This window comes from Oryx dammah, unplaced genomic scaffold (assembly GCF_014754425.2).
Source record: "Oryx dammah isolate SB20612 unplaced genomic scaffold, SCBI_Odam_1.1 HiC_scaffold_15, whole genome shotgun sequence".
NCBI lineage: Eukaryota > Metazoa > Chordata > Mammalia > Artiodactyla > Bovidae > Oryx > Oryx dammah.
In genome coordinates, this window is record NW_024070199.1 from 49028025 (window position 1) to 49051062 (window position 23038).

The 23038-nt window shown below is 62.4% G+C and overlaps 1 protein-coding gene across 2 annotated transcripts; it reads left to right on the forward strand.

The window, feature by feature from the left end:
* The first annotated feature begins 1112 nt into the window (after positions 1–1112).
* Positions 1113–2747, forward strand: HRAS (HRas proto-oncogene, GTPase). Of its 2 annotated transcripts, XM_040255476.1 has the most exons (5): positions 1113–1272; positions 1440–1618; positions 1720–1879; positions 1968–2049; positions 2391–2747. In XM_040255476.1, the coding sequence occupies exons 1-4, from the start codon at positions 1162–1164 to the stop codon at positions 2028–2030; spliced, it is 513 nt and encodes a 170-aa protein (XP_040111410.1). In that variant the 5' UTR covers positions 1113–1161; the 3' UTR covers positions 2031–2049; positions 2391–2747. The 2 variants fall into 2 exon arrangements, with proteins under 2 accessions (XP_040111410.1, XP_040111409.1); XM_040255475.1 differs by lacking the exon at positions 1968–2049.
* The last annotated feature ends 20291 nt before the right edge of the window (positions 2748–23038 follow it).

Below are 23038 nucleotides of genomic sequence, written 5' to 3' on the forward strand. Positions count from 1 at the left end.
GGGGGCCTGCTGTCTGCGCTCGGCGCGCGGGGGCGCAGGTGAGCCGCGGGCGGCGGCGGGCGGCGGCGGGCGGGGCGCTGCGGCGGGGGCTGCGGGAGGCGCCGGGTTCGCGCCGCCTCGCCCCGGCTAGCGCCTCTGGCTCCGTGTCCCGGGCCCGGCCTTACGGGCTCCGCAAGTGACCTGGGTGTCCGCGAGCAGAGGCGCTAGGCCGGGTCTTCCACCCGCCGGAGCCGCACGGGCCCCTCCGGAGAGCTCGGGCATCCGGCGGCCATCACACGCCCGGCGAACCGGGGGTTTAGAAAGTCACTGCCTGCGGTCCCCGCAAGGGCGCCCCTTCTTTACGCATCACAGACCGCTGACATCCCAGCTGGGAGCCGAGGGTCCAGGCCCTGGCCCGTTCTCACCTGTCCCCTTGCGCCCACACCTCTTTTGGGTCTTTGCCTGTGATCTGCTTCCTGGAGCCTCGGCCCCCTGTCCACCTCCACAGCTGCTTTATATTCTCCAGAGTTCTGGCAGTGGGACCCGTGGGTTCATGTGGACTTTCCCCTTGGAGTGTAGCCCACACCTGCCAGGGCAGGGGTTCTTCCTGTCCCCGTGCGTCTGGAGCAGCACCTGGCATGCAGTAGGTGCTTACTGAATACTTCTCAGATGCACCAGCATGCCCTGGGGGGAGGGCTGGAGCAGATTGTCGGTTGCCACCAGCCTGTCTGGGCACGCTGCTGTGCCCGCCATTGTGGCAAGACCTGTTCTCGTGGGGGTGCTGGTAACCTCAGCCCACGGCGCCTCCAGTTTAGGCTTTTTGCCTACCCAGCAGGTTCTAATTCGGGGACGTGCTTGGGAGACGCTCCCAGCTCCCAGCCTTGCCTCTGAGGGGTCTGCTCCTTGCTTTTCTCATTCAGTCACTATTAAGTGCAGCTGGCGGCAAGACCCCCTCCCATCTCTGGGCTGCAGGTGCCACAGGTGAGGGACTGGACCACCGGTCTGGCTGCTGCCCCTGTCATCTGGACGTATAGGCCCAGGGGGCAGGCCGGACCTGGCCAGGCTGGTCCAGGGAGCTCGCTGAGCCTGCCCTGCATGGTCCGGCCACGCTGAGTGTGGCTCCCTCGGCAGGTGGGACCGGCGGCCACTGCAGCGCCTCGTGCCGCGGTCTCCTGAGGCGCGATGACGGAGTATAAGCTCGTGGTGGTGGGCGCCGGTGGCGTGGGGAAGAGCGCCCTGACCATCCAGCTCATTCAGAACCACTTCGTGGACGAGTACGACCCCACCATCGAGGTGAGCCCGCCTGGCTCCTGTCCGCTGCTCAGCTCCTGATGCCGGCTTGACTCGCGCCTCCTCTAAGAAAGGGTCCCCATGTCACAGGCCCCTGGGGCGGGGCAAGAGAGGACCGAGGGAGGTCCCCCCCGGGAGGGCCAGCTCTCTCTGAACGGTGTCGTCCCCAGGACTCCTACCGGAAGCAAGTGGTCATCGACGGGGAGACGTGCCTGCTGGACATCCTGGACACGGCGGGCCAGGAGGAGTACAGCGCCATGCGGGACCAGTACATGCGCACCGGGGAGGGCTTCCTCTGCGTGTTCGCCATCAACCACGCCAAGTCCTTCGAGGACATCCACCAGTACCGGTGAGCTGCGCGCCGGCCCTCGGGGGCCCCTGGCCCTCTCTGTGCCCTGAGTGCACCCAAGCCCGCGGGCCGCCTGCCAGCTCGGCCTTTCCTCCTTGCAGGGAGCAGATCAAGAGGGTGAAGGACTCGGATGACGTGCCCATGGTGTTGGTCGGGAACAAGTGCGACCTGGCCGCGCGCACCGTGGAGTCTCGGCAGGCCCAGGACCTTGCCCGCAGCTATGGCATTCCGTACATCGAGACCTCCGCCAAGACCCGCCAGGTGAGCCCGGCCCCTGCCCCGCAGCCAAGCCAGGGCCCCGCCCCGCCCGCCCGGGACAGGGCTCACTGCCCCCTCTCCCTCGACGCAGGGCAGCCGCTCTGGCTCTGGCTCCAGCTCCGGGACCCTCTGGGACCCTCCGGGACCCCCGTGACCCAGCCGCCCCTGTCGCTGTAAGTCTCCCCGGATGGCAGGGCAGCGAGGGAGGCCAGGGCCCGGGTCTGGGCGGAAACAGCTCCCCGGGGGGAGGTGGAGGTGCCCGGAGAGAGCTGCCCTGAGCCAGACCGGAGCGGTGACCCTGGGGCCCCAGCCCCCGTGCCCCCAGAGTGCCCCGCGGGTCCCAGGGTGCCCCAAAGACTCAGTGGGCTGGCAGCTGAGGACAGGCCTCCCGACGAGGCGGGCCTGGGGCCCGAGGCAGGCAGGACCCGGCTCCCTGTCTGCGGGGCGGGGAGGGGCTGGGGCCCTGCTCGTGGCTGAGGTGGCGGCCCTGCCCTGACCCGGGCCCTTCTCCTAGGGCGTGGAGGACGCCTTCTACACCCTGGTGCGCGAGATCCGGCAGCACAAGATACGCAAGCTGAGCCCTCCGGACGAGGGCGGCCCGGGCTGCCTGAGCTGCAGGTGCCTGCTCTCCTGACGGCAGCGTGGGCGCGGAGCGCTGGGTGCCCTGCAGGAGGCGGCACAGCGGGGAAGGAGGGGGTGCCGCCAGAGCCCGGCCCCCCAGGCCGGTGGACAGAGTGCCCACGGGCCTCCGGGACGCTTGGCACAGACTCTGGTGAACTGACGCCGCCGGCCCCCAGCCTCGCTCTCCTCCAGCCCTGTCCTGGCCCAGCGGGCGCAGGCCGAGTCGCAGTAAATTATTTCATGGTCTTGACCTGGCGTTTGCCTGAGGCCAGGAGGCCGCGGCGCGTGTGGCCTCCCAGGAGGCAGGGAACTGCAGCTTCGTCCGGGTGGCGGCCGCCCCTTCGTCTGGGCGGCCCCTGGCATGTCTGTTGGAGTTCTCTGGGTGCGGCCAGACCTGGCCCCCTGACACACGGGAGTTTCTCAACCTTTAATCAGCAAGGGGGTGATACTGAGGCCACATACTGTCTGTGGAGGTCAGGGAGGAGGGGGCTGCTGGGGTGGCTTTCGGGGCACTGCCCGGCTCTGCTGGGGCCGTGCTGGTCCCGGCACTGTGAGGGGCGCTGGCTGCAGGTGCCCCCAGGCAGGGGGACCCTCTGAGCCCGGCGCCGCATCTCCAGCAGGCTGGGTGGAGCTGGTGGCTCAGGCAAGAGCTGAAGGGGATGGACCACGTTCTGCCTCAACGCAGGCAGCGGCCTCTTGGTTCACTGGGAGGTCTGGGTGGATCCTGTCGCTGGGGCCGTTGTCCCGAGGGCAGTCCTGGGCTGGGGGTTGGCGGGCCAGACATGGAGCCCGGGCCCCCAGAGGGAGGCCTGTGGCCGTGGCCCCCGTCGTGCCGCTGCTCCGGCTTTGGGCCGGCCCGGCGGGGCAGGGTCCAGGCTGCTCGTGTGGGGCCGGGGGGCCAGGGAGGGCCAGCCTGTCCTCTCCGGGGAGTGTCTCAATACTGGGTGGGGGGGTGGCCTGGGGGCTGGATCCAGCCGCTCGCTGGGAATGGACGGACTGGGTCGGCTTCCCCATCAGGCCAGGTGACCTGTGCAGGGTGGGCCTGTGAGGCCTGTGTGGCCACCCCGGCCTGACGCTGGGAACTGCCCTCAAGCCTGCTGGCCTCCGGCCTCTTCAGGGGCTGACACTGCCCAGCCCTGGCCGGGTCGGCCGAGTCTCAGAGCAGAGGAGCAGACGGATGGGGTGAGGAGGAAGCCCCGGGACCCCCATCCCTCATTGCCCCGGGGTGACTCGGGACCGCTGCTGAGCCTGCCTGGGCGCGTGCAGCTCAGCCATTGAGAGGTCTGCAGGGCCCGGCCTGGGGACAGCGTGGCCTGCAGGAGCTCCTGCAGGCCTTCCAGGGGCGGGTTCTGGGGGGGAGGGTGCCATCCGACCAGCGGGGGCCCCCCCAGGAAGGCCCGGCCCCCCCCACCCTGGAGCACCCCCTGTGGGAGTGACATCCGCTGTGCGTCACACCTGGGGCTTCAGCCGTGCCCAGGGCGGGGTGGGGTCAGAGGGCACGCTCTGGGCAGTGGGCTGGCTGGGTCTCCAAGGCCTGCTCGCTCCACATGGGCGGAGCAGGGTCAGAGGGCGCGCTCTGGGCAGTGGGCTGACTGGCTCTCCGCTGCCTGCTCCACACCGCCACTGGCTCTGTGTACCTGAGGACTTGTGGCCGTGAGCACGCGCTCGCCCTCAGGACGTAGGTGTCTCCAGGCTTCCTGGTGACAAGGGGGTCTGTGCGGACAGCAGGCCCGGCAGGGTCAGCTTGAGCAGGGCACGGTGGGGGTCCCAGCACAAGGTACAGACCCCCCCGGGCTGTAGCAGACCAGCTCCTGCGGGTCCTCATCTGGGGGGCTTGTCCTGGTGGTCTTGGCTCCTGGACTCGGGCTCCCGAGTGAGCGGCTAGCACTCAGGACTGAGGGACAGCTCTGCAGGTCATCCCAGCCCCGCAGGGCAGCATGCTGGCTCGGCCGCTCCCGGCTGACCCAGCCTTCCTGACAGCCCCACGCCTGCAGGGGGGCTCTGGGCTGCCCTTGGACACCCCCTGGTGGGACAGGGGCCTGGCGTGTCAGGAGTGGAGCTGGGCCCCCACCGGCATCCGGAGGGGGCAGGAGCACTGGGGGACCCACCTCCTGGCAGCCTTGCCCAGTCGAGGAAGCCCCGAAGGGACCGCTCGGTGCTGTGGGCCCCTGTGGATGGGTGCTCCTCGTGACGGGCCGCGTGGGGGTCAGGCCTGCCTTGGGCCCGGAAGCAGCCCTGTCTCAGGGCCCAGGGCCCCCAGAGCTGGGGGCACGTGCTGCCACGGGCCTGCCCCAGCCCCCCACCCCACGGGAAGAGTAAAGCCTGCAGCAGGCCCGGCTGCCGGGATGGCACGGTGACGACCTCTGGGGGATGCTGCGAGCTGCCGCTTTGGCTTGGGGGTGCCCCTGCTGAGAGTGAGCTGGTGATGGGCCTGAGATCGTAGCAGTTTCGGGAACCCCGTATGAAGAAGCCTGAGGAGCCCCCAGACCCCACAGGTCAGGGCTGCCCCCATCGAGGGTCAAGTGCCGCCCTGACCCCGGCCCTCGGGGCCTCTCAGTCCTGGCTGGACACGCTCTTCCCAGGCAGGACACCCTTCCTGTGGGGCCAGGGCTGGGGTAACACCCGTTGGCCCAGCTCTGCTGCCATCCTGGGCTGAGGGTGGGCTGGGGACCGGCCCTGGCACGTGTCCCAACCACAGCAGGGGTTCTGGAACTGAGGGGCAGGGAGTGTGGCCCACGGGGTGGCTGATGGGGGTGTGCTTGATAGTCTCCTGGGCCTGGGAGTCAGGCTGGGCACGTGGTGTCACCACCTGGGCTCCACCTGGCTGTGGCCTCAGAGGGCCCTGGGCACCTGGCGGGCGTGAAGCAGGGGTGGGGGTGCTGTCTGGGTGAGGCCAGGCTGGGGGCCCGGAGGGCAGCGTGGGGAGCCAGTGCCCTTCACTGATAGGAAGATGGGCTTGGCAGGGTCCCACCAGCCCTGCTGCTGGGGGAGCTCTCCGGGGAGACCCCTGGCTCTGGGGCCCTCCCAGCAGTCCAGGGCAGTCACCTACCACGCACGGCCTGCTTCTCGTCAGTCGTGAGCTGGACCAGCGCCAGAAACTGTCCTCCTGGTCCAGGAGCGCAGCAGGATGGCTACAGCCTGGTTCACGCCAGGCTCTTGACAGCCAGACACACACAGGGCCACCCAGAGGCTTCCTCGGCTCCTGGACAGGCTCCCGGCCGGCGGAGCTCCGTGCCCTGGAGGGGCCACCTGAGACGCCCTCGGGACTGGTGCGGGGCCAGCCCACCTTGGTCCCCTCTGAGGTGAGGTGAGTGGGGCGATGGGAACCTCCTGCTGAGGGCAGGCTGGGGGCTTCACCTGGGAAGGCACATGGCCAGGGGCTGGCCCAAGACCCCAAGGTGGGCAGCCCCTCGTTCCTTGAGGGAACGTTCTGGAAAGAGCCAGGCAGAGGGGGAGCTGCGCCTCGGGGCCCCTACAGGCACCTGGGTTCCTGGGACCTTCGTTCCTGCCGAGCTGCTGATGAGCGATGCGGCGTGTTCAGGATCGAAAGTCCCTTCACAACCGTGATGCTTGTTTGGCCGAGTTCACTTGTGTGGAGCGTTTCCCCTGGCAGCCCTGCCAAGTACGGGGTCGTTCCAGCCAGGAGTCGGGTGCCTTTCTGCCCTGAAAAGTGGAGCCTGCACCCAGTGTTTCTGCCTCAGTCTGAGATCGGGGAGGCCCTGCACCACCTCCTGACCAGCTCTGAGACGCCCCTGGGCAGGGTGGGGCCTGGGCGCAGGGGTACTCCTGGGTCGTGCCCGGAGCAGGCCTCCAGCACGCGGACCAGGGCCTGCTGTCTGGGGAAGGGACACGGAGTGCGTGTTTCACGCTGATCTTCATTTCATACTGTCTGACAAAACTTCACGACAAAATAGGTATGTTTCAGAAGCCAAAAAAGCAGTGAAGTCGCACTTCAGCGTTAAACGGTTTTCAGGGGTAAAGTCTACATGCAGTGACGCGAATACCCCAGGTGTGCAGTTTGACAAGGCTTTATTGTTTCAGCTTGCACACGTTACGGCTCAGTCCCCGGGGTGGCAGCCCCGTGGGTTTTTGCGCACACTGACTTAGGCTCCCTGCCCATGAGCCCTAGCAGCTGCTGACACTTGTCCTCCCGGGGCGATGCCTTTTCCGGAAGGTCCTACGAGTGGATTCACAGGTGGGGCTGGATTCCTTTTAAGACACACAGGTCCTGTTGAGTGAGTCAACGTCCTGTTCCACTTGATGGAACCCGTGGTGCATCCGTCCCCTTGTGGAAGATCGTCTTGCTTCCTTCCAGTTCTTAATGATCACGGGTAGAGCAGAGAACGTTGTGTGCAGGTTTTGTGTAGATGTGAGGTTTTAGCTCATCTGCGTGAATACCAAGGAGCGTGATGCTGGTCACGTGGTGAGGGCGAGTGCGCTTGGTGAGAAGCCGCCCGGCCGTCTCCATGGTGGCTGCGCATCCGCGCCCTGCCGCCCACCCCCGCCTGCCCGTGCTGGATGCTGTCCTCGCATCTGGACCAAGAGGTGGCTCCTCCTCTGGGCGAGTCCTTCATTAGATTTACGATGAGTAAATACTTTCTCCCACCCTGGAGCTTTCTGTCTCCTTCCAACAGGCTGGTGTAGAATTCAATTTTACGTGTAGATACAGTTCTCATGGGTGCCCTGTCTCTCACCTGACTGGCCTCTCCCCTAGGGCCCATGGCCTCGCCCTGTCCTGACATTCTGGCTTCTGATGCCACACGTGAGGCCGCTGGGGAAGGGGCACGGGGAGCTTGTTTCACGCTGATCTTCATCACAAAGAAGCCAGAGGTTTAAGATGGAGCCAGCGGTTGGCACAAGCCACGCCCACTGTGCCTCCAGCAGGCAGGGTTCGTCCCCGGACAGCGGTGGCCAGGCCCTCGGCCTCGGATACTCACCAGCTGGCCAGCTCCAGGAGGCCTCGTTCTGTGGCAGGTCTGTGGGCTGGCAGGGGTGGCGGGGCTGGCGGGCCCCACCAGGCTCAGCCTCACACCTGGCTCCTGTCCGCACGAGGCCTGCAGCCTGGTGGCCCCGCGGGGCTGGGTGTTGCCTGGCTGACATCCCTGGACCTGGCGTTAGAGGTCAGCAGCATCACAGCCACTGTTTCCGGGTGAAGGCAGTTGTGGGACCGCCTGGCTTCAGGGCCGAGGAAGCCCCTCTATAGAGCCCTCATCGTGAGAGGAGTTGGGGGGCTGCTCCACGCCTGCCTCGCCGCCATGGTGCCGCCTGGGCTAGACCCTGCTCCTCTCCAGGGTCCCGGCTCCGAAAGCACCTCTTGGTCCAGAGCGAGCGCGATCTCTTGGCTGTGTACGTGTGCCCCGCTTCTGTCGTGGCAGAACCTGCCCTCCCGACCACCCACACGGCCTCCCTGGCCGTCAGGGTCTTAGCCCTACACCCACGTACGCGGACTGGAACAGGCTGTTCCAAAGCAGTGAGGCACTGGGAGGCCCGACATTAGGGGATTACAGCAAAAGCTTCTGGTGTAGCAACCGGGTCACGGCCAAGCCTAAGGAGAGAATGCCTGGCTGTTTTCGACTGCACTGCAGGGCTTGAGGAATCTTAGTCCCCCAACCAAGGGTGGAGCCCTGGCCCTCCGCAGTGAAGGTGCCTAGGCCTAACCATTGGACCACTGGGGAATTCCCAAGAATCTCTGTTTTTAAAACTCACGCTGAGAGCCTATGGACAGGGTGCAGCTGAACATTTTGGGTTCACTGTAAAACGCCCACGCGGGTCAAATGTGTGGTGGATGTGGACACGGGCAGGACAGTGTTGCTAGGGTTGTACCTGGCTGATGAAATTTGGGCGGGTTGTCGCACTTTAGAAATGAAAGACAGCGACCCCATGGATTGCAGCCCACGAGGCTCCTCTGTGGGATTCTGCAGGCAAGAGTACTGGAGTGGGTCGCCATGCCCTCCTTCAGGGGGATCTTCCCATCCCAGGGATCAAACCTGGGTCTCCCGCATTACAGGCGGATTCTTTACTGAGCCACCAGGGAAGGCGCTAGTAGTCAAGAACCTGCCTACCAGTGCAGGAAACGTAAGTGACCTGAGTTTGATCCCTGGGTCGGGAAGATCTGGAGGAGGGCATGGCGACCCACTCCAGTATTCTTGCCTGGAGAATCCCATGGACAGACGAGCCTGGCGGGCTCCAGTCCTTAGGGTCACAAAGAGTCAGACACGACTGAAGCAACTTAGCACGCAGACACGCACACACTTTAAAAATAATAAATGATGGAAATGGTCTAAAAAGCAGAAATGTATGACATAAGGGTGGGCACCATTTTGACCCCTCCCCCTGGCATTCAGTTCATCTGGGCTGGGGCCGGCCTGGTCTCTGATGCCCAGCGCCTGTCCCGCCCGCGGGGCCCTCTGGGGCCTGCTGAGCCATCCCACCTGGGCCCCCTCTCCCCCGCCCACTGCGCCGCGGCCCCTGCTCCTCCCGCGCCCACGCTCCCCCCTTGATGGCCGCCCAGCCCCAGGGACCCACTTGATGCTGCAGGGCACCGGGATCACGATGCGGTTTTAGAAAGCGCGGTTCACGCTCCGTCATCTGCTTTGTGTCTGGGGAGTGGAGTCCGGCCCGCGCCTGCCTTCTCTGTGGGCGTGGCCAGCATCAGGCCTAACCCAGACCCGCTGCCCGCCGCTGCGTGGCCAGCGGAACAAGAGCTGTTTCTGCAGAAACCTCTGGCTTCTTTCTGAAGCCAAGGCGGGTCGCCAGGGCGCCCGCGTCTAAAGCGCAGACCCCTGCCCGTTAGGGAGGCGCCTTCCAGGCCAGTTGGACCCCTCCTGTCCCCTGAAGGGGGCCTTCTAGGATGACGGCGCCAGGGGGGCTGCTCCCAGGTGCGTGCGGAGCGGGGCGGGGCGCTGCGCCTCTGTCCTCTGACCCCTCCGCAGGAGTCACACCGGACAGGAAGGGACCGGCGGGGATGGGCGGGGACAGGGACAGGAGGGGCGGGGCGCGATGGGGCGGGGCCGGGCCAGGCGGGTGGGCTTCCTTCCCCCGATCCTCTCCCTCTCCTGGCGTCCTCCGGCACGCGCCCACCGCGAGGACTGGACGGCTGCTGAGGGCTCAGGCTCCCATCACCCTAACCTGAAACAGCCCAGGAGGAGTGCGGAGGCCCACGGCCCTGACATCTCCCTGTCAGACCCTGGTTAGGATGCAAAAGTTTATCTTTGGGGGCCCCCATAGGCCTAACAGACACGCACGCTTCCCGTTTCAGAGCTGCCTTTTGTTCATATGGAGAAACACTCTAGGCCTCCGCTCATTATCCTGATTTCTGCACATACCTCCCTGGTTTGGGGGCCCTTTCAGGCCTGGGCGTGATGCTGGCTGTGGCCCCTCAGTGACCAGTGGGTGTCCGCCACCTCACTAGCCTCCTAGGCTCCCTCCTCCGGCTGCAGTTCCCCCGCTGGGCGCACAGGTTGCCCTCCGTGGCCGTGTGACCTGGGGTACCCTCATGGAGAGAGGGGTTGAGCAGTGGGAACGGACCACATGTAGGGACCTCACTTAGGAAGGCTTTATCTTTCTGTGCTAATCTTTGGAACTCTGCATTTAGATGGATATATCTGTCCTTTTCTCCTTTGCCTTTCGCTTGCTTCCCTTTTCTTGCCTGTTTGTAAGGCCTCCTCAGACAGCCATTTTGCCTTTTTGGATTTCTTCTTCTTGGGGATGGTTTTGATCATGGCCTCCTGTACAATGTGATGAAGAGGAGTTCAGAATTGTCCATAGTTCTTCAGGTACTTTATCAGATCTAATCCCTTGAGTCTATTTGTCACTTCCACTGTGTAATCGTAAGGGGTTTGATTTAGGTCATACCTGAATGGTCTAATGGTTTTCCCTACTTTCTTCAATTTAAGTCTGAATTTTGTAATAGAATGGGAAAGACTAGAGATCTCGTCAAGAAAGTTAGAGATACCAAGGAAACATTTCATGCAAAGATGGGCTCAATAAAGGACAGAAACGGTATGGACTCAACAGAAGCACAAGGTATTAAGAAGAGGTGGCAAGAATACACAGAAGAACTATACAAAGGTCTTAAGGACCCAGATAACCATGATGGTGTGATCAGTTACCTAGGGCCAGACATCCTGGAGTGCGAAGTCAAGGGGGCCTTAGGAAGTGGACCTTAGGAAGCATCACTATGAGCAAAGCTAGTGGAGGTGATGGAATTCTAGCTGAGCTGTTTCAAATCCTAAAAGGTGATGTTGTTAAAGTGCTGCACTCAATATGCCAGCAAATTTGGAAAACTCAGCAGTGGCCACAGGACTGGAAAAGGTCAGTTTTGATTCCAATCCCAAAGAAGGGCAAAGCCAAAGAATGTTCAAACTACCGCACAATTGCACTCATGTCACACACTAGCAAAGTAATGCTCAAAATTCTCCAAACTAGGCTTCAACAGTACATGAACTGAGAACTTCCAGATGTTCAAGCTGGATTTAGAAAAGGCAGAGGAACCAGAGATCAAATTGCCAACATCCATAGGATCATAGAAAAAGCACGAGAATTTCAGAAAAATACCTACTTCTGCTTCATTGACTATGCTAAAGCCTTTGACTGTGTGGATCACAATAAACTGGAAAATTCTTAGAGGGATGGTAATACCAGACCTCCTTACTTGCCTCCTGAGAAATCTCTATGTGGGTCAAGAAGCAACAGTTAGAACTGGACATGGAACAACAGACTGGTTCCAAATAGGAAAAGGAGTACGTCAAGGCTGTATATTGTCACCTTGCTTATTTAACTTCCATGCAGAATACATCATGCGAAATGCTGGACTGGATGAAGCACAAGCTGGAATCAAGATGTGTGGGAGAAATAAGTAACCTCAGATATGCCACCCTTATGGCAAAAAGTGAAGAAGAACTAAAGAGCCTCTTGATAAAAGTAAAAGAGGAGAGTGGAAAAGCTGGCTTAAAACTCAACATTCAGAAAACTAAGATCATGGCATCCGGTCCCATCACTTCATGGCAAATAGACGGGAAACAGTGGAAACTGTGACAGACTTGATTTTCGTGGGCTCCAAAATCACTGCAGATGGTGACTGCAGCCATGAAGTTAAAAGATGCTTGCTCCTTAGAAGAAAAGGTATGCCCAGCCTAGACAGCATATTCAAAAGCAGAGACATTACTTTGCAACAAACAGCCATTAAGTCATGTGTTTCCAGGAGTCATGTGTGGATGCAAGAGCTGGACTATAAAGAAAGCTGAGTGCCAAAGGATTGATGCTTTTGAACTGTGGTGTTGGAGAAGACGCTTGAGAGTCCCTTGGACAGCACAGAGATCAAACCAATCAATCTTAAAGGAAATTAGTCCTGAATATTCACCGGAAGGACTGATGCTGAAGCTGAAGCTCCAATACTTTGGCCACTTGATGTGAAGAACTGACTCATTGGAAAAGACCGTTATGCTGGGAAAGATTGAAGGCAGGAAGAGGAGGGGACGACAGAGGATGAGATGGTTGGATGGCATCACTGACTCGATGGACATCAGTTTGAGCAAGCTCCGGGAGATAGTGAAGGACAGGGAGGCCTAGCATGCTGCAGTCCACGGGGTCGCAAAGAGTCGGACAGGACTGAGTGACTGAGCGGAACTGAAGGGACCTCACTGGGCAATAGGAAAGGACCTGTTTCTTGTTCCAGTTCAGCTCTTCAGATAACACAGGCCTGTGGTTCCTCTGGTGTGGCCGTGCCTTCTCTTCCATGTTTCTCTGGGCGACTCCTTGCTCTTTTCCCCCGGTCTCTGCCCCTTGCTGGGTATCCATGCCCACCCTGGTCTATGCCCCTCGCTGGGTGTCCATGCCCTCCCTGGTCTATGCCCCTCGCTGGGTGTCCATGCCCACCCTGGTCTCTGCCCCTCGCTGGGTGTCCATGCCCTCCCTGGGCTCTGCCCCTTTCTGGGGGGCTCTGTCGTGCCGCCCCCACCCCCAGCTGTCAGGCGGGCTTAGTTTGATCCCAGGTGGCCTCTTTTCATCTCTGGACCAAGCGTTTGTACCAGGCCAAGCAGAATGGGCAGCGGGGCGGGGTGTATGGGGCCCTCCTGGCAGGCAGGCTGGGGCCGTGGGCCTGGGAGGTGCCAGGAGAGTGCTGGAGGTGGGTGAAGGGCCCTGGAGGCGGCCCAGCCCGTGGCGCTGCCCCACACGGGGGAGAGGCCTGGTCCTGCCCTCTGCTCTCTACCTTCACCTGCTCCAGGTCCAGCAGCAGAGACCACACCTGCCCTGGCACTGGAGGAGGCTCCTCCGCAGACCCGTCGGCGTGTTGAGGAAGGAAGCCTGCCCTGAAACCGGCACGCGTGGGGGACGCCCAGGAGGAGACGGAGGCAGAGGCCCTCCCTCAGCTAGGACGGGCTGTGGCCCTGCTGCTCTCTCCCTGCGGGGCCCCAGGCTAGGCTGGCTGCAGTCCTGGCATCAGATTCTCCCGGGGCCTGGTGAGGCGCCCAGGCCAGTGCCCTTCAGGTTAGGATGCTCCGTTGCGGCCCTGGTATTTACTCCAATTCCTCAGCATCTTTACTCACTCATTGGCTATCCCGATCTCCAGGGCCTTTTGCTGGAAAATGGGGCATGGTGTTGGCCCAGCTGCCAGCTTCCTAGGGAGGCCCTGAGTGGGGGGAACTCGACAGGGCCAGGAAAGGCCCAGACCCCTTCCAGCCCGAGGATGCCTCACAGGTCTGGGGCTAGGGCAGCAGGGAACCGCAGCTGTGCCTGGCAGCTCCCCGCGCTCCTGCCGCTGCAGCATGGACGAGCTCTCACTTTTGCCGAGTGGATGCTGCAGCCATGGATGCTGAGGTCCTGAGTGCTGAAGCTGGGCAGCTCCTCGTGACCAGAAGGCAACAGAAAGAGAGGATGAGGACCTGCGCCCGGCTGAGTGCAGGGAAGTGCCCTGCCCACACGGACCCCCAGGTCTCAGCCCGGGAGACTCCGGACGGGAGGAATGACCCCAGGAGGGTGCTGGCTCGGGCTGGGCTGCGTCCCCACAGCAGCCCAGGAGGTGCCCCTCCTCCTGCCAGGGCCCATCGCCCACTCTGCCCCGAGCTGGCCAGCCCTGCCAGGAGAGCGGAGGCCTGGTCAGGCTCAAGAGCCTCAGGTGAGTCGTTGCCCAGGCTCTCGCCCGGTCCCGGCCACCCTCCTCCAGGAGCCCAGCACCCTCAGCCCCACCTCTGGAGCTCTGTCCCTGCACACGCACACCTCCTCCCCCTTCCGCTCTGGGGCATGGCCTGCCCTTCCTCCCCCAGACCAAGGCGTCTCTCCTCCAGAGAGGCCTTTGAGCACCTGGAAAGGCACCCCAGATGGGAAGGAGGGGCGTCCTGATGACTCACGGCAGACGTGTGGCGACTTCGTGCCGGGAGAGGTCAGCATCTTTCCCGGGTTCCACTGGACCCCATGACTGGCCCTGAAACCCAGAGGGGCCAGGGGTGAAGACTTCGTGGGGCAGGAGGCCTCCCCTGCCCTGCGTCCCAGGGGCCCAGCACGGACCTGCCTGGGCCGCCTGGTCCCACGTGCTGGTGCCCCTACCTGGGCCACCCCCACAGGGAGTCAGGGACCCAGTCAGAGCAGGTGCACCCCCGGGCAGAAATCACAGCAGCCGAGGCGACGATCACAGCCCCCAGGAGCAGGGGCGTCCCAGCAGGGACCAGAGCTCCCTGATGAGGATGTCCACCCGGACCCTGCCTGTTCAGTCTGGCTATGAGCCCTGCCTGGAGCACAGCTGCTCCTGCTGCCGATGGCCCCGCCTGGGCGTCCCTGCTGCTCCTCGGCTCTGGTCCCCGCTGGGACGCCCCTGCTGCTGGGAGCTGTGCAGGTGGGAGGTCAGTCCCCGCCTGGCCGCACCCGCCCTGATGGCTCTGATCCCAGTCTGGGCGCCCCTGCTTCTCGGCTCTGGTCCCACCAGGGGCCTCCCTGCTGCTCCTCGGCTCTGATCCCTGCTGGGACGCCCCTGCTGCCGGGGGCTGTGGTCCCTGCTGGGGCGTCCCCCGTGCTGGGGGCTGTGGTCCCCGCTGGGACGCCCCTGCTGCCGGGGGCTGTGGTCCCCACTGGGACGCCCCTGCTCCTGGGGGCTGTGATCGTCGCCTTGGCTGCTGTGATTTCTGCCCGGGGGTGCACCTGCCCTGACTGGGTCCCTGACTCTGGAGAGACACATTCCAGCCTCACCTGACTCACCTAAGATCCCTGCCAGGACTCACCTGCCTGTCCTGGGCTCTGACCTCTGCCAGGCCTCACTTGCTCATATTTGGCTGTTATTTCTGCTCATTCCAGGGCCAGCAGGGTCTCCAGCTTCTCCGTTGTCCAATACTGCAAGACAAAAAACCCAGACACCCCAGGGCACCAAAGAGCCTTGGAGATCAAACGAGTGAAGCCGGCTCCCTGTTTTAAGCGCTCTGGTCTGTCTGATCAGCAGGGGAGACCACCACTCTGCCCAGGTGGGTGGCACCCCAGGTTGGCACGTCACACCTTGCATGCACACTCCTAACACTTCCACTTCCCAACTCCCCTCCCAGCCGCCTGAGAGATCCTGTCACAATGAGATGACAGGACAGGAAGGGACCCAGGAGGCCCAGCACGAGTGCCGACCAGAGTGTAGCGCACCGAGCGCCTGGCCCCGAGCGCGAGGAAAGGAGAGGTCAGAGCACGCTGGGCAGGCAGCCCTGAGGCTTCCGGGAGCACGCCCTGCTTAAGCGGATGCCTGAGCGACAGGGCGCTTCCCTGCGGCCCTGCGGTTAGGGGGCACAGGTTCGATCCCTGGTTGGAACTAAGATCCCACATGCTGCACAGCGCAACCAAGCGGAAAAAAAGCATGAGCAACAGAAAAAAATGGATAAAGTCGACTTCATCAAAATGAAAAGCTGTGCTTCAAATGACCCCATCAAGAAAATGAGAAGACAGCCTACACAACGAGTAAAAAATATTTGTGAATCACCTATCTGGTAAGGGGCCTAGTATTCAGAATACATATATAAAATATACAGAATATATAAAACTCCTAACTCAACAGTGAAAAGCAGCAGCTCAGTTAGAAAACACAGAGGATGTGGACAGAGAGCAAGGCCAAGGACACGTGCACATCCAGGTCACACGGAATGGCTCCTCCCAGCAACGCAAGCCCAGGGAGAGCTGGCAGCCCTTCCAGACTGCGGACAGGAAGTGCCGATCCGGGCTACACATGGGTGCCCACGCTGCTCAGTGGAGGAAATTGGACGCGAGAGACCCCAGACTCCATGATGCCACTGAGCTGAAATGTCCCGCCCCGCCGGGTCCACAGACTGAGACCGGGTTAGTGGCGTCCAGGGCTGGGGGACGGGCGAGGGGCAAGTCTGCTGGTGAGTGAGGGACTCTCTGAGGAGGTGGTGAAATGTGGACAAAGGGGTGATGGCTGCGAAACTCCGTGAATACGCTAAAACCACGGAATGGGATGTTTTAACACCTGCCTTAGGCGCTGTGAGAGCTGAAGGAAAGCTCTCTGAGCCAGATTCTCACCGTCTCAGCCCCAGGACCCCCGCCCCCAGGAAGGCCCCACTCCGGGAACCAGGGGCTCTGGCATGAGGCGCTCACGCCTCCATTCGGCTCTCCTTGCAGCCGGTTCTCACTGGTGATCTGCCCAGGGGACACGCTGGCCAACCTCGAGGGCGCTGGTCGGGGGAAGGGCACGCGCGACCTCAGGGGCCTGCGTGGCTGAGGGTCTCGCGTCCACAGCTGTGAGCACTGTGCAGGGGAGGGCTGCATCATCCCGGTCACAGAGGGTCCGCTCAGGCCTGGAGACGCCCAGGAGGCCCGGCCCGCTGGGAAACGGCCTGGGTGTGTGAGACTCATGGAGAGGACCGGGGGCAGGGCACTGCAAGGGTCGAGGGCTGAGGCCCTGCACCCCCACCTCGGCCCCCAGGGCAGACGGACTCACGTGGCCTGTGTCCCTGATCTGGGGCAGGAGGAGAGACAAGGGAGGGGCCCGGACAGGAGCACGGGGCCCTGGAGCGGCTGAAGCTCTGCTTGCCACAGGCCTCCGCCTCCCAACTCCTCCGGCCTTTGCCCTTCACGCCCTGCCCCTCCATCCTTCTTCCTCCCTCCGCTGCGACACGGCACCCGCCAGCCCCTCACCCCTCCCTTTCTCCTGCCTTCTCCCCATTTCCCGATCCAGACCACCGTCCACCCTCCTCAGCCCCGCTGCGCCCTCCCCACCCCCTGCTCCCCGAGCACTACTTCCTGCCATCGCCCCGTCACCCTGCATCGCCCCACACCCCTCTTCCTGCCGTGTCCACCCCCCTCCGGCTCCACCTACCCGTCTCCTCTCCCTCCGGCACCCTCCCCTGCCTCCTCTGGGCCGGGAGTCTAAGCTCTGACCTTGGGCTCCTTTCAAGGACACAGGCACCCCTGGCCGCAGCTCCCCCGCCATGGGCTGCTGGGGGGGCTGGACGCGCCTGGCCCGTGGTTGGCGCTGGGGCTGTGTTGGCCCGGCTGGAGCCCAGGGGAGTGAAGTTACCCACCGTGGCCTCTGCCCCAGCGTGGCCACAAGGCTCGAGGGCGGCGATGGTGCTCACCTTTCTGACCTCGAGCTGCTGGGGCTGCGCCTTGTCTGTAACGATGGACCAGGGTCGGGTCGGGTGGGTTTAGCAGGGCAGTCAAGTGAGGATCAGAGACCCGTGAGGGCTTCCAACTGCCTACGGACATGAAGCAGAGTGGGTGCCAGCGGTGGGCGGAGCTGTGGCGTCGCTGCCACTCCAACCCACGGCGGGACCCCAGGTAAGAGGTCAGGGCGGTTCTGAGCCTTTTACCTCGCAGGTGTCCTGCCCGCGGGGGAGGGTCGTGACACCCTGTGGTCTCAGCTGGGAGGTCTGTGCTCTCCCACCACCCCTGGGCCCCCCCCCCTCCCCGAGCCCAGGTGCTCCCTTGAGAATGGAGGCGGCGCCGCGGTTGCCCAGTATGGCTACCATGTCTCACATAGCATCACTCGTGCCCTTTCCGCTTGGTAGTCTCCGAAATCTTCCTCATGCCCTCCCAGAGTGTGTCTTTGTTGAAGGCTGTGTAACCTGCATTTTGTGGGTCCACCATGGTTTACTAGGGTTCCTTAGTGACAGGCACCCCTGTTCTGGTGTGACGGGGGCTCCAAGCACCTGCTCCTCCCGCCTCGGAGGATGCGGTCTGTCTCCTCTGTGGAACCCACAGACCCCCGGCCGGAACCCTCCCAGGTTCCTTGGCCCGCGGACCTCCCCTCGTGGTGAGCAGTGCACGGCAACACTGCTCTGCTTCCGATCTGCGCATCTTAGTGAGATGAGCAAGCGTGTTTTATCAGCTTCCTTTCTGCTGTGAACTACCTGTTCGTGTCATTTCCCATCCTTCTGCCTTCTAAGAAATTGATCCGTAGGAACTCCTCACACATTAAGGACATTAGAACTGGAAATATTTTCCCACAGTTTCATATCTTCTTCTAAGTTTGATTTGGGTTTTCCTCCCCAAGCAAATACTTGATTTCCATGTGGTTGAATCTGTTACTTTCAGATTGCATGTGGTTGAGTCTGTCATAAGCAGCATGGAGGATTCTGTGTGGTTTGGAAAGGCTTTCCTCAGTTACAGCAGCGAGAGTGAGCTTTCCCTGTGACTTGCGGCTGTCCCTCTAACACTCGTGCAGGCTTTCCTCAACTATCCTGGTGCCACGTGGCTGCTCCTCGGTTCCCGCGCACCTTCCGCCCAGGGGCGGCCGGGGGCACAGAGGGCGGCGCGGGCTCCAGGACTGCCCCAGAAGGGCAGGCTTCGGCGGACCTTCCTGCCGCTCACTCCTTCCCTCTGTCCTTGTGGGCGGGGCTCAGAGGCAGGGCCCTCCCAGGGGGAAGGGCCTGAGCCGGGAGGGCCAGAGTGGGCCCTCTGTGCCGGGGCTGCTCACCAGGCCCAGGGCCAGGAGGGCAGGGGCCTGGGGTGCGAGCTCAGCGCTTGCTGTCACTTCTGCCCCCAGGTTAGGGGTCAGGTGGGGCCCCACCGTAAGGGAAGCGGGAGGGCACAGGGGTTGACTGGGAGCTCAGCCAGCACTGCGTCCACAGCCTCGCTCTGCACGGACCCTGACCCGCAGGAACCGGCTGGGCAGCGACACTCAGGGCCTCACCCGCAGGCGGCATCCTGCGCAGCTGGGCCCCGCCTGCCTCTTGCTTCAGTCCATGAGCCTCAGCCCGGCCCCAGCACAGTAGCTGCCCTGGCCTGGAGCACCCCCGCCACAGGGCCGCCCCATCCATCGCGTCTCCCCAGGTGTCCAAGCCTCCTCCCCAGACTCAGGAAGGCAGCCCGCCCGCCCGGCCTGCCCCCACTCCCGGCTCGTTTTCTCCAGCACTGGGCCCCGGGAAGCGCTTGGGAACGTGGTCCTGATTCCTGGTTTCCTGAAGTCCACAAGCTGCGAGGCGAGCTGCGGGGCAGTTAGGCCGCGCGCGTCACAACCGCGGAGCTTGCTGGCCCCGGAGCCGGGCTTGCAAGCAGGCCCGCGGAGATGAGAGGCTGTGCACCCAGCAAAGAGCAGTCCCCGCCCACTGCTGCTGGAAAGCCTGCGTGCAGCTGCGAAGGCCAAATAAACTAAAACTTTTCAATTAAAAAATAAAAATTGAGGGAGAAAGTAAACAGACAGAAAAATAAGAGCAGTTTTGATCAACACGCAGACAGTAGGGGCGGGGGAGGGCACGTTGGCTGGGACGCTGGGGACACGCCTCATGGAGATGCGGCCCCAGGAAGGGAGGTGACCCAACCGTGTTCCTCTCACAACCTCCACAAACGCAAACCCATGGAAAGTGAGAGGGACGAGGCGCCCCGCCGTCCTGTGCGTCACAACCAACGTGTCCTACGGAAATGAACCAGTCCACAGAAGCCTCGACGCACGGCTGACAGGCTTGACCGAGGGGACGCGTGGAACCAGGGGCTGCCCGTGCCACACGAGGGGGAGGGCAGACCTCAGGAAGCGCTGCCCGAGGCTTCACGAGGAACAGGTCCTGCCACTAAGTCGGGAGCCGGAAGCCCATTACGGCCTGACCCCGCAGGGGCCGCAGGGCCGGGCGTGTGAGGATGAGGAGCGCGGACGGCTTCTGCCCTGGCTGCAGGACGTCCACGGTGGGGCCGAGTCGGAGCCCGTGATTCGGCCTGATCCGTGAATGCTGGTGCTTCGGGGGCCCGGGGGCAGCCCTGGCCCACGCGGCACCTGGACACAGCTGTGCCCTGCATCATCCCGCACGTGGGCACAGAGGCCGGCCACTCGGACCTGCAGCAAAGACCCCTACCGGGCTCCAGGCTCAGCTCGAGCCCTCGGAGCCAGGAGAGGCCCATGGCTTGGAGGCCAGGCCACCTGGGGACCAGGGACAGCAGCTCCTCCTAGGTGAGCCCACGGAGTCCTGCCAGGGCTGGAGGTGAAGGGCTCGGTGCAGACATCCCAGCTTCGGGCAGGGAAGGCTCGGGAGGTGGTTCTCCCAGGTGCCTCAGCCCCCGGCCCACCCATCCCAGGAAGCAGATGGACTGGGTGGCGGGAGGCGCTGCCCCCACGAATCCTGCCCTGATGAGGGGCAAGGGTGGGTGGTACCCTCATCCAGCCCTGGGTGTGGTCTGAAGAAACCCTGAGGGCTTCCTGGAGGAGCTGGTCCTACCGAGCTGTGAAACAAACCTGTTTGGTCGCGAGGCACATGCTTCATGGGCCTGTGATCGTAAGAAAGGGTTATGAAATGTGTATGTGCCTGTGTGATCTGATGTTTGAGGGAAAAACAACAAAAGCTTGAGAACATTTAAAAAATACACGTGTAGCAAACACACACCGAGCCTGGGGAGGGCCCTGCTGGGCGCGCCCGGAGCCCAGAGACACTGACCCGCACACAGGCCTCACAAAGTTCCTGTTGATCATTAACAAACAAAAGCAACCTCGTACATTTGGAAACAGCTCTAATAGTTAATGGTTCTAAGAAGACATCATAAGGAAATTAGAAATACTTCAACAGGGCAACGCTGACAGGCACAGGAGGCGGCAACCACGTGTTTCAGCAGAAATGTGAGCCTTCATGTGATTTAAGAGTCACTGAAGACCCTGGAAACGGTGGGCGGCTGGGGCGACGGGAGGCTGGTGGCAGAATGGGGCAGAGCCTCTGAGTGAGAGAGGAGGAGGAAGGAGGTCACAGGAGGCCTGGGAGCTGGTCCTTCCAAAGGCCTGGAGCTCACGAGTGTGTCTACCAGCAAGCAGGCACCTCGGGGACCCCAGGGCAGGGACAGCCCCCGAGGAGCCAGGGGACGGAGGCAGCAGTCTCTCCACTGAGTGAGCGGCCAGCAGGCTGACACACGGGCTGCTCCTCAGACCTGGCTGAGCTCCTCGCCACCGCTGGGCAGCCTGTCCTCACCGTTGGTCTCTGCTGACTGTGGCTGGCACAGCGGGCGAGGAAGCTAGAGAGAAGACGCCCCACGCCAGCTGCTGAGAGCGAGGGCAGCTCAGGGCTACGAGAGACATGCTGCACAGCCACCGCGGCGGGTGAGGGCGCGGGGCCACGCCTCGGGCACTGGCCCCTCCCTCCCGGCCCCCTGGCGGCTCCTCACCACTCCCCGATGCGACCCGCGCTAATACAACCTGAGGAACACAAGACTGCGTCCTACAGCACTTTAAGCCGAGTCCTGGCAAAGAGCCGCCCACGTGTCCCGTTTCGGAGGTAGTCCTGGGCACACGGACTCCTTGTCGTTCAGTGCTGGTCATTTCCTCAAACTGCAGAACAGAAGGAAGAGTGTCTCCTCCCAAGTGCCGCATCTGCAGGGTGTAGCAGAGGCCCAGCACTGATGCCAGCAGTTCTGAGGCAGAAATGGGTCAGGCTGAGCTAGGAGCTGCAGACAAGCTTTCTATTTATAGCCTCCTTGAGGAAAGCGGTGTCTCTGAACATAGGCCTTTGGGGAAACGGGGGCTAGGAGGTCCTGTATTGTGGCACCAGAGCTGCCTCTGCCCGGCCCCCGGCCCGAGATCTGGGAGCAGAGTTGGCCCCCAGCAGCCTGTCCCGGACAGAGCGTCTGCCTGCTGGTGGGGGACGGCGCTGGGGACAAAGGGGCTCCTCTCCAGACTCCACTGGCTCCTGAGACTCACTCACCAGGTGGCCTCCAGGCTGCTCCTCATGCTGGTGGCCAACCCTGCGCCCATCCACAAGGCGTCCCGTGTTGCCTCTCGTGGACCTTCAGCCACGTGGCACTCTCCTGCGGGTTCCTCCTGCCAGCCTGTGCCCGGGAACCACGACACCCTAGGTGCCCCTCACTCCTCTGCATTCGTTCGTTCCGGCTGTTCAGCCGCTCAGTTGTGTCCAACTGTTTGCGACCCCGTGGACTGCAGCATGCCAGGCTTCCCTGTCCTCCACTGTCTCCTGGAATTTGCTCAGATTCAGGTCCACTGACTTGTGATGCCATCCTCTGTCGTCCCCTTCTCCTCCTGCCCTCCATCTTTCCCAGCCTCAGGGTCTTTTCCAATGAGGCAGTTCTTTGCATCAGGTGAGAAAGTATTGCAGCTTCAGCTTCAACATCAGCCCTTCCAGTGAGTATTCAGGATTGATCTCCTTTAGGAACCACCTACTAATATGTGTCCAGACACGCTGACTGTGGAAATAAAGGTTTTATTCTAAAGACCCTTCTCCTCCTAAAGTCCTGCAGGGCCCCTGAGCAGAACAGACACTGGAGGGCACCACATCTGAGGGCCGACTAGCCAGGAGGAGCAGGCTGGTCTCCAGGCTCCCGATCACCCTCCCGCCCACATCATCCTCACAGCCAGGGGCCACCGTGTCCTCTGCTCCAGTGAGACCCTGGGCGCCCCTGGCCAGTACCTGCAGCAGCCCAGATCTCACAGTCTCCATTAATTCCATTACAAGTGTCCACCCACAGGTGTGCATTTGTGGGTACGTGTTAGGTGTGATCTTTCTGAGACCACGACCTCAGGAATCTCCTGGCAACCCAGTGGTTAGGACTTGGCACCCATTTCCAGTGGCCGGGGTTCAATCCCTGCTTGGGGAGCTAAGATCTCACAAGCCACACGCAGTACAGCTGAAAAAAGAAGCAAATAGCAGCAACAAAACCTGCCTTTTCCCTCCATTTTATGACTTCACGTCGTGGAGCTCGACACCGTGACTTCTCCCACCTCTGTGCCCAGCAGGACCCCCAAGCAGGCCCGTGAAGCAGCGTCTCACCTCTGCGGACACACCTCCTGCATCTGCGTGGCGTCCCGCGAGCTGCCGCGCTCGGCCTGTGCACATGGGCTGCCGCCGGTCCACACCTGGCTCTTCACTCCACACGGCTCTGCCCCCTCCTCCTTCTTCACCCCTCTCCCGCGCTGGAGCCCTCTCTGCTGTGCTCCCAGGACCTGGAGCTTGGGGTCAGCCTCACATAGGGCTGGGGCTGTGCTAGTGGGAGTCCACCAGAGTCTCCACATGAGCCCATGTTTCTGCCACCACAGGCAAAGCTAAAACAGTCTCCCCATGTCCTCGTTTCTGTGGGATGGCCTGATTCCCGGGAGAAAAAGTTCTAGGTCAAAGGTCACATGTCATTTCCGCTTTG

Excerpts from the sequence above, each read along its gene's own strand:
- HRAS (XM_040255475.1), top strand. The coding sequence starts at position 1,162 with ATGACGGAGTATAAGCTCGTGGTGGTGGGCGCCGGTGGCGTGGGGAAG. Across the intron at positions 1,273-1,439 it reads AGTACGACCCCACCATCGAG|GACTCCTACCGGAAGCAAGT; the intron begins GTGAGCCCGCCT and ends TGTCGTCCCCAG. Across the intron at positions 1,880-2,390 it reads CCTCCGCCAAGACCCGCCAG|GGCGTGGAGGACGCCTTCTA; the intron begins GTGAGCCCGGCC and ends CCCTTCTCCTAG.